Below are 14,660 nucleotides of genomic sequence, written 5' to 3' on the forward strand. Positions count from 1 at the left end.
CATCAGTTTAAATATAAACCAATAAAATTTAATGGGTGGAAACGGATTGACTGTTGGTGGCTTCACCCAATTTTCCTAACCATTAACCTTAGTCCCCCAGTGGCAAACTGTGATGGCAACAGTTAAAATTTCCCCATTAAAATCAATGAAATAAATTTGATTGGCTGTCTGTAGCTCCACCCACTTTTTTCAAACCTTGAATTATTGTCACCCAGTGACTAACTTTGGGGACACTGGCATAAATAATATAAGAATGGCAGCATTTAAAATTTCAAGCAAAAAAAATTAATAGATGAAATCTGATGTTGGCTCCACCCACTTTTTCAAACCTCCTGTCCCCTGTGAAGAATTTGGGTACCCTGGTAATAATACTGTGAGAATGACAGCAGGTTGAATTCCCCCATTTAAAGTCAACAGGTAAAATCTGATTGGCTGTTGGTGGCACCGCCAACTTTTTCTAACCTTGAACCGCAGTTACCTGGTACCTAACTCTACAAAGGTGACTAACTCTGCAAAGTCTGGGACCTTAGTATTAATATTTAAAGAATGGCAGCAGTTTAAATTTAAATTTGGGAAAACTTGCATTAAACCAGTAAAATTCAATAGGTGAAATCTGATTGGCTGTTTGCTGCTCCCCCCACTTTTTAAAACCTAAAACTGCAGTCCCCTAGTGACCAACTGTGAAGAATTTGGGGCCCTGGTATTAATGCTGTGAGAATGGCAGCAGGTTGGATTTCCCCATTGAACGTCAACAGATAAAATCTGATTGGCTGTTGGTGGCTCCACCCAATTTTTCTAACCTTGAACCACAGTTACCTGGTGCCTAACTCTACAAGGTTTGGGGACCCTGGTGTTATTACTGTGAGAATGGCAGCAGGTTGAATTTCCTCCACTGAAAGTCAAAAGGTCAAAAATCGGAATTGTATATATATATACAAGTAGATAATAATGGAATAAATAGTTTTAAAGTTCTATAAACATGTCTGGTCAGCCTCTCTGGTAAATAACACACATTCATAAATAATATGGTAAAAAGTCCAAGGTCAATAAAGATAGCTATATATAAAAATTGTATTAGAGAGTCTATTAAGAAGCATGTCCTTATTTATAAAGGTAGCTAAATATACCACTGGATCTCTAAAGACAGCAAAGGTGAACTGTCCATTTTAATACGACATGGTAGCTAAATATATCCATAAGTCTCCTGAGCAGCAGAATAAGTGTTAGTATCTGAATATATCAGAAGTCTAGTGGGGTACAGACTGTTAAAATTATATTTCACAATGCCCCTGTTTATCTATTGCTCAGCATTTAAACAACCTTTACAGAGCTAGAGCAAAACATACACGTTGTCTAATTTTACACTCTGTATCTTATTCTGAATTAAACAAATATCTCAAATACTACAAATGTCATCAGCTATTAAGCAGAAGTGAGGAAGTGACCTTTAGTAAGCTGTTTTTTGCTTTGACAAAAACAGCCATTGCAAATTAATTTGGGATTAAACTGACAACTCAAAAAAATGAGGAAATAAAACTAAAATTCCCACATATTCAAATTTTAAGACCTTGACAGGTACAGTGGTGTGAAAAACTATTTGCCCCCTTCCTGATTTCTTATTCTTTTGCATGTTTGTCACACTTAAATGTTTCTGCTCATCAAAAACCGTTAACTATTAGTCAAAGATAACATAATTGAACACAAAATGCAGTTTTTAAATGAAGGTTCACGTTATTAAGGGAGAAAAGAAACTCCAAATCTACATGGCCCTATGTGAAAAAGTAATTGTTAAAAAATAACTTAACTGTGGTTTATCAATTTCAATTTTCAATTTCAATATCAATTTCTGTAGTCACCCCCAGGCCTGATTACTGCCACACCTGTTTCAATCAAGAAATCACTTAAATAGGAGCTACCTGACACAGAGAAGTAGCCCAAAAGCACCTCAAAAGCTAGACATCATGCCAAGATCCAAAGAAATTCAGGAACAAATGAGAACAAAAGTAATTGAGATCTATCAGTCTGGTAAAGGTTATAAAGCCATTTCTAAAGCTTTGGGACTCCAGCGAACCACAGTGAGAGCCATTATCCACAAATGGCAAAAACATGGAACAGTGGTGAACCTTCCCAGGAGTGGCCGGCCGACCAAAATTACCCCAAGAGCGCAGAGACAACTCATCCGAGAGGCCACAAAAGACCCCAGGACAACATCTAAAGAACTGCTGGCCTCACTTGCCTCAATTAAGGTCAGTGTTCACGACTCCACCATAAGAAAGAGACTGGGCAAAAACGGCCTGCATGGCAGATTTCCAAGGCGCAAACCACTTTTAAGCAAAAAGAACATTATGGCTCGTCTCAATTTTGCTAAAAAACATCTCAATGATTGCCAAGACTTTTGGGAAAATACCTTGTGGACCGACGAGACAAAAGTTGAACTTTTTGGAAGGTGCGTGTCCCGTTACATCTGGCGTAAAAGTAACACAGCATTTCAGAAAAAGAACATCATACCAACAGTAAAATATGGTGGTGGTAGTGTGATGGTCTGGGGTTGTTTTGCTGCTTCAGGACCTGGAAGGCTTGCTGTGATAGATGGAACCATGAATTCTACTGTCTACCAAAAAATCCTGAAGGAGAATGTCCGGCCATCTGTTCGTCAACTCAAGCTGAAGCGATCTTGGGTGCTGCAGCAGGACAATGACCCAAAACACACCAGCAAATCCACCTCTGAATGGCTGAAGAAAAACAAAATGAAGACTTTGGAGTGGCCTAGTCAAAGTCCTGACCTGAATCCTATTGAGATGTTGTGGCATGACCTTAAAAAGGCTAGAAAACCCTCGAATAAAGCTGAATTACAACAATTCTGCAAAGATGAGTGGGCCAAAATTCCTCCAGAGCGCTGTAAAAGACTCGTTGCAAGTTATCGCAAACGCTTGATTGCAGTTATTGCTGCTAAGGGTGGCCCAACCAGTTATTAGGTTCAGGGGGCAATTACTTTTTCACACAGGGCCATGTAGGTTTGGATTTTTTTTCTCCCTAAATAATAAAAACCCTCATTTAAAAACTGCATTTTGTGTTTACTTGTGTTATCTTTGACTAATAGTTAAATGTGTTTGATGATCAGAAACATTTAAGTGTGACAAACATGCAAAAGAATTAGAAATCAGGAAGGGGGCAAATAGTTTTTCACACCACTGTACATTCCAATGGCTGCTGTCCACACTGGAACTGAACTCATGACCTCAGGCTGCAAGGCAAAGAAATAACAAAGGAGTCACCCTCTGTTTTACAAGAAATCCCAGTTATGCTCTAAGAAAACCAACACCTTTGTGATATTGGGGATTAGAGACCCCTTGAATGAGTATGACAGGCTAGCGTTATATAGACAGGGCTAGGCTAGGAAGTGAAGTTCTTGCTTTGGCTAGGAGAAGTAGGGAAAATGACTAATTACTGTTTATTACAGAGAGGCCGCCACTGGACGGAATACATTTTGTATGTTAACCCTGTGGTGAGATTACTGCTTCACATTTCTATCAACTATGACTATTTGTGTATTAGCACAAGTGAAAATGCCTGTAATATGTGTACAGTTTGATCTAATTGCGTCATCATTATTGTACAAATGAAGTACTTTCTATTGTCTGAGGAAGTCTAGTCAATCAACCATTCCTGTTAAGGGGAGATTAGTCGCCGCGCAACAAATCTCCCTTGTCACGGGTGACTAATCTCCCAAAATGCCATCCCACCCGCTAAAATGTAAATCACCGGTGGTATGGAATATGAAGGGCGGCAATTTGCCGAAATCGCCAAAGTTGCCTCGGGAGTATGCCATAATACCGGCGATTTACATTTTAGCAGGTGGGATGGCATTTCGGGAGATTAGTTGCCCACGACAAGGGAGATTTGTCGCGTGCCGACCAATCTCCCCGTGTGCCACAGCCTTTAGGAAACACCGGCATCCAAGCTTCTTTGTGAAAGTTCTTCTTAAGCATCCCTTCCTATATTTTTTTTTGTGTGAGACCCAGCTGAGGGAGAGTCGCGTGCAGCAGTGCTCTATTCTAGCTATGCCTATAGAGCTCTAAGGACAAAAATACAGGTTTGAACAGAAGATAACACATACACTGTGTTGAATTTATAGGATTTTACACAGGTAGACCCATTCATGGCTCTATATGGATAATAGCACATAGTACTTTATTTTGCCTGTGCTTAATCTCGTACAGTACTGGCAACAAAACATCTGGAAAAAACCTCTTTGTTAGTGTCAGTGTGAAAAGCTACCAGTAAAATATTAACATCATGTAACCAGAAAATGCAAGAGAAGGCAATTTCTAATCTAATTTGTTTGTTACAGGAAAACACTTTCATACACTTAGTTTTTGGGGGATTACCCAAAGCCGCCTTAACCCCTTTAGGTAGCAAAAAGCTACACTGAAGTAGTACTGCAATGGCCCAGCCAGAGACCTGATCTCATTCAACCTGCAAATCTGTGGCACAATTGACAGTGCCGGATTTCTAAAATGGGCGCCCTTAGGCCGCCCTCAAGCAAGCCGCCCACATACCAGTCTAGCAACCCGTCCACCTTGTAACCCTACAAACCTATACTCCCTGCCCCTCCACACGCATGCACTCCCACTGTATACTGCGTTAGTTCTTGCAGCTGATGTGTCCAGTGCTTCTGACTGGTAAATGCGGCTGGCGGCATGCCGCCCCTAATTTTGTGCCACCCTAGGCCCAGGTCTTTGTGGCCTTACCATAAATCCAGGAATGACTATTGAAAAATCGAGGTGCAGAAAACTATGTGACTATCCTGAATCCTGTGAATCATATCTGCCTGGAAAAATGATGCTTAAACCCTTAAGCAGATAACAAAACTTGTACATACATACCCCAAAATAAACTATTATTGCTGCATGAAGAGTTAATGCATACAATGTTTCCTGACATTATGGCTCATTAAAACTGCATATCTGTCAAATCTCACTAATTTCCAGTATTACAAAGAAAACATTTTTAATGGCAGAGAAGTCTTTAAACACTTTTATTACCAAATGAATTAGACATAATCTCAGCAGTTTGGATAAATGTACATCCAAATGGAGACTGGGAAATTCAAGTCAACACAATCTGTCATCTTTTATTAGTATTTATGGAAATCTAAAGATATGTGTTAAAGGGGACCTGTCACCCTAAGAAATAATTCAAAATTCTTTTCTATTGTGTTTGTTTAGCAAAATAAACTTCACTTAAGTAATAAGTAATATAAATCTTGTTTCCTTCAGTCCTGGAATAACACAATCACATCAAATAGGCAGGTGCCATTTTGTGGACACTGTTATTACGGCAAGCTTTGTATCACCCCAAAATCTTGTGTATGTGCCAGAATGGGGGACCAGATGCCCAGGCCCATGCACCGGCTACACAATTAGATGGTTAGGAGAGAGCGGGAAAGTGAGAGCTGAATTGAAATTTAAAGTACTTGTCTACCCCGCCTCTATGCCTAAGGGGCAGATTTACTAATCCACGAACGGACCGAAAGTGTCCGAATGCGTTTTTTTCGTAATGATCGGTATTTCGCGATTTTTTTGTCGCCGTCGCGACTTTTTCACGAATTGTCACGACTGTTTCGTAGCTGTTACAACTTTTTCGCAAATTGTCGCGAATTTTTCGCCGCTGTCGCAAAAAATTCGTACTGCCGCGCCGAGTGCGAAAGCGCTCAATACAAAAAAGTCGCGACAATTCGCGAAAGTCGCAACGGCTACAAAAAAGTCGTGACAATTCGCGAAAGTCATAACGGCTAAGAAAAAGTCACGACAATTCGCGATGGCGACGAAAAAAATTGCAAAAAATACGAAAAAGTCGCAAAATGTTCGTTTCCAATCCGATTTTTTCCCATTCAGGATTCAGATTTGTGGATTAGTAAATCTGCTCCTAAGGCATAGAGGCGGGGCAGGCAATATATGATTGACAGCTGCGATATTTAAATGCCTTTATAATGGGTTTGGATGTGTTAATATAACAATGAATTTGGGTTTCTTGTTTCATTTGAAAAGGACTTTTATTATACAGCTCTTTATGTCTGGGTGACAGGTCCACTTTAAGTAAATCCCCTTATACCAGATCTGACAACCTATTCCTTAAACAGATTTCAGATTATCTGCACCCCTTTGTTAGAAACTTAACTTGAATCTTGCTTTTCTTTTCTGTACTACAAATAATGCTTACAACAAAAGGGGAAACTGAAAAAATAGCAACAGTTTCATTACTTACAAATCAAATCGCAGGTTCTGTCTTTCCTCAAAAAAGTAGTCCATTATAAATTTTTTAACAAAATCTGGGTTCAAGGTGTTGTCAATGACTTCTGTCCTCCCATACTGCCAAGAGGAAATAAATATATGAAAGATAGTAAACAAAACACTTCTTTTTTCCTTTAGCATAAATTCAGAGTTTATGCCTTCTGGAAAGCAAGGTAATCCCATTATGCATTTTACTGCACAACCTCCCGCCCCACATCAGACAGTTAATTAAAGTTACCATCCTCCATTACTGTATCATATTAAAGCAATTTTGAATTTTAGCATAATGATACTCCAGAGAAAATTATACATATAGAAAAAAGAGTGTGCAACATATCATGCATCATCATTTCATATATTCCCCAGGGAGCCTTAATTATTAGGGAGAATCAGCTCTGAATAAACACAGTCATCAAGAGATGCAAATTTCTGTTGCTTAAGTAACATTTATTTAGCTTGTAAAAAAGGTTAACAAAATGTGTAAAATGCAGAACAGCAGTTACCCAAATCTAAAAAATGTATAAAAGTACAAGATGGGGATGTGTTTCTTTTGTTGCCTCAACATATATCGTGATTATTTTACTTTTAGTCACAGCCAACACCGGGCCCTATACTTACTGCCTGCTAAGGACAAGGTTGGACTGCTCTGTGCAAGGTATGGTGAATTTTCAATCTGACCTTCCATGCAGAAAGCAACTACCCCAGGGGTGGGCAAAAGTTCTGTTAAAGGCACACTTTTGCTGGGGGTGCCTATTATTAGGTACCCCAACAATTGTAATTTCTAATCTGCAATGACCTAGTGTACTTCCTCCTCTGCGTCACACAGCCATATTTTCCCAGGGCCATCACGGGGTGAGCAGGCTCAGTACAGTCCTACACATGTGCCCGGCTACAAGTAAATAGACAGAGATAAAATATGTTTTGTTTGATACAGAAACCTGAATCCTTGAATCCTACTATTAAATAACAAATCCTTGAATCCTGTCTCAACCTGGCATGACTGGTACAGAGTGTATTTCTGTTGTGCTAATATATGCTGCTTTTTCATTTTGCTTTCTGCTTGAATTAGTCAAGTTATGGATACCATTACTGATGGAATAGTTTGTTTTCTTAAGGCTGAAACCTACATTTAAAAGCATTTTCGTGTTTGCCAGGAGCTGTCTATTATATATGGCTATTTTCTTACAACAAAAGTGACTTTAGCTGTAGACCTAAAGGATACTTAGTATACACAAATATAATTGCTAATGCCTCAAGAAGCTTGATGAAGACTAATGTTTGGAGAGATTTTGATCATTTTTTCCTTTGCTTTAAAGTACGTGTTCTAGAACAAGGCTAATTTTAAACGGGAACATAAACCATTCATCTTTTTCCAACAGTATCATTTCAACATCTAAGGGAAATCTGCTTCAAGGTATATAATTGCCACATCTATTATGTTAAATTACCAGAATTGCCAGTCTTGCATCCATTTTAGTAAAATGAGTGCTGCTCCTAAAGAACTCTATTATATGTCTGTGCTGTTATTTTGTTTCTTGGTAAGGAATATACAGAGCCACTATTGCTGATTGTTTAACTGATTATTTATATTCATGCTATATACTTACTTTTATTCTTTTTATATGTTTTAACCAAACCCACAACTGGGTTATGCATTTCTTTCATGGATAAATGTTATCCATTGTCCACATCTTTAGGATTTATGTAAAAATGTTATTTTTAGAGACCCTTAACAAAGGCGCAAGTGGCTGGCTAAGCCCACAAATCTATGTATGCAACACAGTAAACAGCTGAAAAAGCCCATAATTATTCAGATTTTAAAGCATTTATCTGTAATAATTTGCAGGGTGTTATTCATCATAAAACTTCAATATATTAACATCAATATCAAGAAAGGGTTTATTTCCATATCAAACTGGGATACACTACAGCAGCTGGGTATTAGGTAGGATTGCACAGGCCTAGGATGCATTTTATATATAGTTGGAAAGGAACTAAAATGAAGAAAACTGATGATTATTACACGCTGATGGCCTGTAAGCAGCCAGCGCAATTAAAATTCAGCAAAGTGCTTTGTACAGGTAAATGTAATTATTAGGAATATATGACCTCTATTTTAACCTTACTTCCTACTGCTTCTGCTGCTTTAAATTCTGTGCAAGGCGAACACATGGGAAAGCTTGCCACTTCCAGTTTCCAATCTGTGGTTAACTTTTTTTTGATTTTGTGTAGTCGGAGTAATAAAATAAAGCATATATATGATTTTTATGAATCAATGTAAAATGTAATTGAACTGTAATATAAGCAAAGTTTTATCTCGTCCAACAGCCTACAGCAAAATATCAGATGTCTTTTTAATACAACTTCCTTGGACATGTTTAGCTAATTATTGCACGTAGCTAAAGCAAACACTGCTGATATAACCGTACGGCCTCCAAGTTTAAATAAAAAAACTTGTATATCTATATTTTCATGTTATAGCACACTCTTTACTTTAAAAAAAAGTATTTTTTTAAGGGATAGCCCACTCATTTTAGCTGTGTCCAAGAAATTTTGAGTTTTCTACCTTTAAAGGAATAGTAACATTAAAAAAAGTACAACATTTTAAAGTAATTAAAATATAATGTACTGTTGCCTTGCTCTGGTAAAACAGGTATGTTTGCTTCAGGAACCCTACTATAGTGTATATAAATAAGGTGCCGTGTAGCCATGGGGGCAGCCATTCAAGCTGGAAAAAAGGCAGAGGTTACATAGCAGATAACAGATAAAACAGCACTATATTCTACAGAGTTTCTCTGTTATCTGCTATGTAACCTTTTCTGCTATGTGCCTTTTCTCCTTTTGAATGGATACCCCTGTGGTTATACAGCAGCTTATTTACATAAATTATAGGAGTCTTTTTGAAGCAAACACACAACTTTTACCAGCAAAGGGCAATAGTACATTATAGTTAAATTACTTTGATACATTAGGGTTGATTCACTAAAGTGCGATAAAACGAGCACTATTTCTAGCATTATTGAAGTTGCGATGAGCGTTTTTCTTGCATTATTTTCCGCGCGTGCTTTAATTCCCGCTGCGTGCAATGTATTTCGCCGCTTGCTATATTAGCGCACGATTTTACGCACGTAACCATTACGTTCGTAAAACTACTTTTCTGCAAATTATCATTTCCCTGAAAACTGGAGGATGCATCACTCTAGGGCCAAATCCCACTGCAAAGTCCATGTTGTGTTGCCAAAAGCTCACAAACCACAATTTTCTTTAAGTACCACCTGCCCCAAGTAGGTGTTAATTTTTGCACAGACTAATGTGATATTTAGCGCATCTAACGCTTCATAAGTGTTTGTGAATCATGTGTTAGTATTTTTTCTACACGAGAATTAACGCATGCGTTAAAATTAACACATTGCGGTAGCTATTTAACACATGCGACAATACTTTAGTGAATCGCGTGTTTTTTTCACGTCAATTTTAACGCAAAAAAGCATGCGATAAGCGTTATCGCACTTTAGTGAATCAACCCTATTTTCATTTTTTGGTGTTACTGTTCCTTTAATCTGGCCTTACTGACTTTCAGGCTGGACTCCTATAATCGTTGGTTTAGACACAACTGGTAGGCGACAGCCAAAAAATCTGGGAATCCCTTAAACCCATGCCTATACTATTGCTTGTAGTATAATGTTACTTTTATGCTTTAAAAAAAGAAAAATGTAGCTAAATTACATGATATGAGCATTTATAAACATTCATTAATATAAACTGAAATGTGTTTTGGCCTCTGTAGCTATTTTAAAATAAATATTTCACTGGAAACCTTATACTTTTAACTAGATGAGCTAATAGTGACATTTCGTACTTAGTTTATTGTTTAATCTGGAATAAAAGGATAAGCTTCCAATTATTCTTTTATGGAACATTCGTTTATCTTTCATTTGATAATATTATCCAAGCAAAATCCTCAACAATTTTTACATGGTACCCGGTGGCATAAGGGTGTGAAAAATACCCCTGAATCTGTTGTGGTGTGCATTAAAAAAAACACCAAACATCTTCAAAAAAAAATAAGGCCTATGCCACATGTCTGTTGGGTTTTCAGGGTGCTAAATTGAATGATAAATGCCTGAAAGCACCAGCACTGGAATTTTCCACTGATGCATTTTCAGGCTTCAGGCACCTACACAAATATGCTTTCAGGCATATCCCATTCAACCCAATGGGAGGCAGCAGTGGGTGATACCAGACTGAAAACCACCCTATGTGCCATAACCCAAAGTTACTAACTATTTAACATCCTTTACTGAATAAGGACCACATTTATTTAATTTCCCACCTAATGTATTTAATTTTCCACCCCCTGTTCAGCTTGGTCCTATTAGACTAACCTTGGCTTAAAGCCAGAAATGGGGATGTATGTGTACTCCCTTACGTTTACAGGGTAACCCTTTTGAAATAAAAAATAACAAAAGTGGTATAAAGGTGATACCTTTATTGGCTAACTAAGATAACCATAGCAAGCTTTCAGAACATTTTAGTTCCTTTTTCAAGCTGATGTACTCCCTTACTAAACAGTACACAAATTTGGCTGCCTAAGATTGTAAAATGCAAGTCAATAAGTTCAAGGCCCAAAACCCAAGCACTGGTACTAGTGATGGGCGTCAATTTTTTGACGCGTGCAACAATTTATTTTTTTTTTGCATTTTGCGAATCTTTTCGCAAATTTTTCGGCCAAGCTAAACGGGCCAGAATCACTCATTTCTAACTGATACCATTATCTCATAACTCAAAATCCCCTCTAAGAAAAGATTTCAAAAAATCACAGTAAAACTTTTGCTATGCTTCAATCAAATATTTCTAATGTTTTAGAAAATACTGTAATATTTATAAAATCTCCCATTGGCTCCTTTAGAACAGTTTCTCCCTGACCCTCAAGCTGTACACATTTTTAGCATCAGTGAGCAGATATCTAAGTCAAGATGATATCATACATCATCTACAGTAAGCTTACCTCTCTCCATTCCTTGTTTCCAATTCCTTGAGTATACAATACACAAACTGTAGAAAGATTAAATAGAAAATGTTTATTGTACAAAATTAACTTTTCCACATGCAGAAAAACATAGTAAAACAGACTGGGCTTATATTAGTACTTATATTGCAGTGTCACCAACTGTAACCTGTAGCACTTAATATCCTCCTATTTGTGCCTGTAAGTTACCTTCCCATTTAGATTGTAAGCTGTATGGGACAGGTACCTACATCCTCTTGTCTCTTTAACTGTTAACTTATAGCAACTGTACCTTGTATTTATTTGTATTTATTATCATACTTTCTATTTATCTATTATTTTATTAACCCTCTGTTGAATTCATTTATTGTTCTACTGGAAGCACTTTGGACAAAAGTAGCGCTTTATAAAAAAAAGATATGCATACATACTGGGTTGATCTACAAACTTAGGTGCTAAGTTGCTTTTACTAAGTTAGAAAATAGAAGTGAAGATCTGATTGGTTGCTATGGGCAACAGCACAGGTCTAGGTATTTAATCATCACCACTTTGTTTCCTTTGGCACTTTGTTCACGTGTTATTTTTGTCATTTTGCTTTTTGTATACAGCAATATAACAATAATCAGTTTTGCACAGAAAAATAACATTTCCTACTGAATCTGAAGAGTTAAAACAAAATATCTGTATAATTTACACACACAGCTAACATCAGGCAGTTTAATTACTCTGTAATATCTAGGAAATATATCTAGGATAGTTTCTACTTTATCTTATTCCATTTTGCCATCGTATCTGCCTTAATAAGTCCCTTTTTGCACCTCACGGTCTAGCGTTATGGGGCATGGCGGTCTATTTCTCATTTAACACCCAGTCATCAATAAAGGTGTAAAAATTGCTTGTGGCTAGCAACTGACACTGGAACTAATGGAGTCAGACTCCAAAGCAGATTTATCTATACAGAAAAATTGTATAGTTTTGTCTCATTTGTCCCATATTTATAATTTTTCACTTAAATTTTCTCTATTGTAAAAATACCTGAGAACATTTTTGACTTTAATGATTAAGAAAATCTAGAATTGATGACAACTGTATAGAATTGTTGCGTGCAGAAATGTACTCAGAAAGTAATGTAACAGAAAGATTTACATTACAGATAAGCAAACCTTTTCTTCTTGTATAGTGGTGACAGTGCCAGTGGACAATATTTTCAGAAATCTAGAATTTTACCATGGGTTTTGTTTCACCAAATAAACTATTTTTATTTCCAAAGAAAATAACACCAAATAACAGCCCAAAAATCTTCTATTGCTGAAAAAAAAATGTAAAAAAATGATTTGTCCATGCATTATGTTGGGAAAATCTCATACAAATTGAACACTCTGTGAAATTTTTGGCAAAGTGAAATGGGCCAGTTTTGCTTATCACCAATTTAAATTGGAAAATATGTAGATGCACCCATTGGTTTGAACACAATGCAGCAAATTTTTGTAGAGAAAAAGCTATCAGGAAAATGTGAGAAATATTTACAAGTATCTAAAACCTTGATCTGAAAGAAATGAGTCTTTTTTTTAAATTTTGAGCAATTTAAGCATTTCATCTCAACTTTTGATAAATTTGTCCCTTATTTTGTAAGCTCTACATGTAAGGCACCACTATCTTCCTGCAATGCTAGTTCCCCTTCTGTAATATATTAAAATTATTATTATTATTTTTATTTAACTATTTCTGCACCCCCCAACCCCCCCATAAGAAGTCACTTTTGCTAAATATGGGGTAACTACTAATTGCTAAAACACACCAACGAGACATTTTTTTACCAGCAATGCAGCATATTCACAGAAATTCAACATAATTGTGGTTTCACACTAAATAGTGTGCAACCATGGTGTGTGTGCATGATGTACCAATACACCAATTACCACTTAAATTAGACATAAGTTGCAATGCCTTTTTTCCAGTGAATCAAGTGCACACAGCACCAACAGAATAATGATCATTACCAACTAGACAATTTTTTAATAAATATGCAAAAATATATTGATATGACATTAGTTATCTACATATTTCTATTTTCATCACTAGCTAATGCTTTGTTGAGCTACAATTAAATATATGCCATAGAGTCCAAGGAAACTGTGTCTCCCATAACCATATTGTCATAAAAAATAGAAGACTGTTCATGTCCTTATAGAAAATGGTTAATATTTGAACAAAGAGTGTTTCAGAAATGGGAGCACCCATGAAAAGACATACACTGCTTTCATTGATTTAAAAATCTATAATCGGTCAATATAATGCCCCTTTAAAAAGCACTTGTATAAATGGTGAATAGACTGAACCATTTTTGTTAGAAAATAACAACAATGCTTCACCATTTTCCAGAATGATGAACACCAGGGAATGAGCAGTAACTACAAAACGCATTGATTTTTAGTGCTGAAAGGCTGAATATGCTGCAATACTGTAACACTGCACCACTCCAGAAACTGAACTTTGAAAGAGCAGATGAGCTTTATCTATGACCTAACATTCAGCTAATTGTTGTATATACAAAAATACTACTCAAGATTATAACTGTGCAAGCCACTGAAACCCTGTAATAGGTCTTAAGCATCTGAAGCATCACAAGAGGCCATGTACCCCAAACTTATAATAAGGGCTGAGACTGGAGCTGGAACTTCCACCACTTGATGATGCCTCCGTCTGGAGTTTAATGGCCCCTTTGATGCCCCTTAAAAGCAAGGAAAATAATTTTGGTTACTTTATCCCTAACATGTCCATGTCTGCTGAAGTACTGTAAGTACAGATTATTGAGCAAATTTAGATCGACTCCTGCTTTGCATTGTTGTACAACACACAAACATCCAGTGCACCCTAAATGCATAAAATGCTTTTGTGTAAGTACAGGTAGGCTTCCATCTTAACTTTTCAAACCAAATCTGACATGTTTTCTGTACAGGAACATTGATTTAAACACATCCCTGCATGAATTCTGTTTAATTGAATACTTCTTAATAGGCAATAATGGATGTGGCTTAACAGAAAGTGGGTATCTGATTTACTGAAAGGTAGATTAGGTTGAGCATAACTGGACTCATTTTGGCAGATTGGGGGCTTAGCCTAAACAATTCCTTGTTTTAAATCTATAATATAGGGAGGGATATAGTTTATGCCCCCATTTATAGGGATAAACTAGTCTGCTTTTTAATACTAATGGACATTCCCTTTTGAAAAAATACACTTGTAAAAAGCAGCAGTGCGCGTTACATTGAGCTTTCTGCAGTCCAAGAAGAGATGTTTTTGGTTATTTACAATCTTTGCAAAACATCTGATGATGGAATTAATGGATTTCAGCACAG

At 36.8% G+C, this 14,660-nt stretch overlaps 1 protein-coding gene across 1 annotated transcript in view; it reads right to left on the reverse strand.

Moving 5' to 3' along the window:
• cpne8 (copine VIII) overlaps window positions 1-14,660 on the reverse strand; it is a 189,503-nt gene that overhangs the window by 67,945 nt on the left and 106,898 nt on the right. Inside the window, exons 3-4 of the mRNA XM_002932194.5 lie at window positions 11,302-11,348; window positions 6,268-6,371 (exon numbers count right to left, since the gene is read on the reverse strand). Of these exons, the coding sequence (XP_002932240.2) occupies window positions 6,268-6,371; window positions 11,302-11,348 (151 nt within the window). The remainder of the gene's footprint in view (window positions 1-6,267; window positions 6,372-11,301; window positions 11,349-14,660) is intronic.

Source organism: Xenopus tropicalis, chromosome 3, assembly GCF_000004195.4.
Source record: "Xenopus tropicalis strain Nigerian chromosome 3, UCB_Xtro_10.0, whole genome shotgun sequence".
NCBI classification, from domain to species: domain Eukaryota; kingdom Metazoa; phylum Chordata; class Amphibia; order Anura; family Pipidae; genus Xenopus; species Xenopus tropicalis.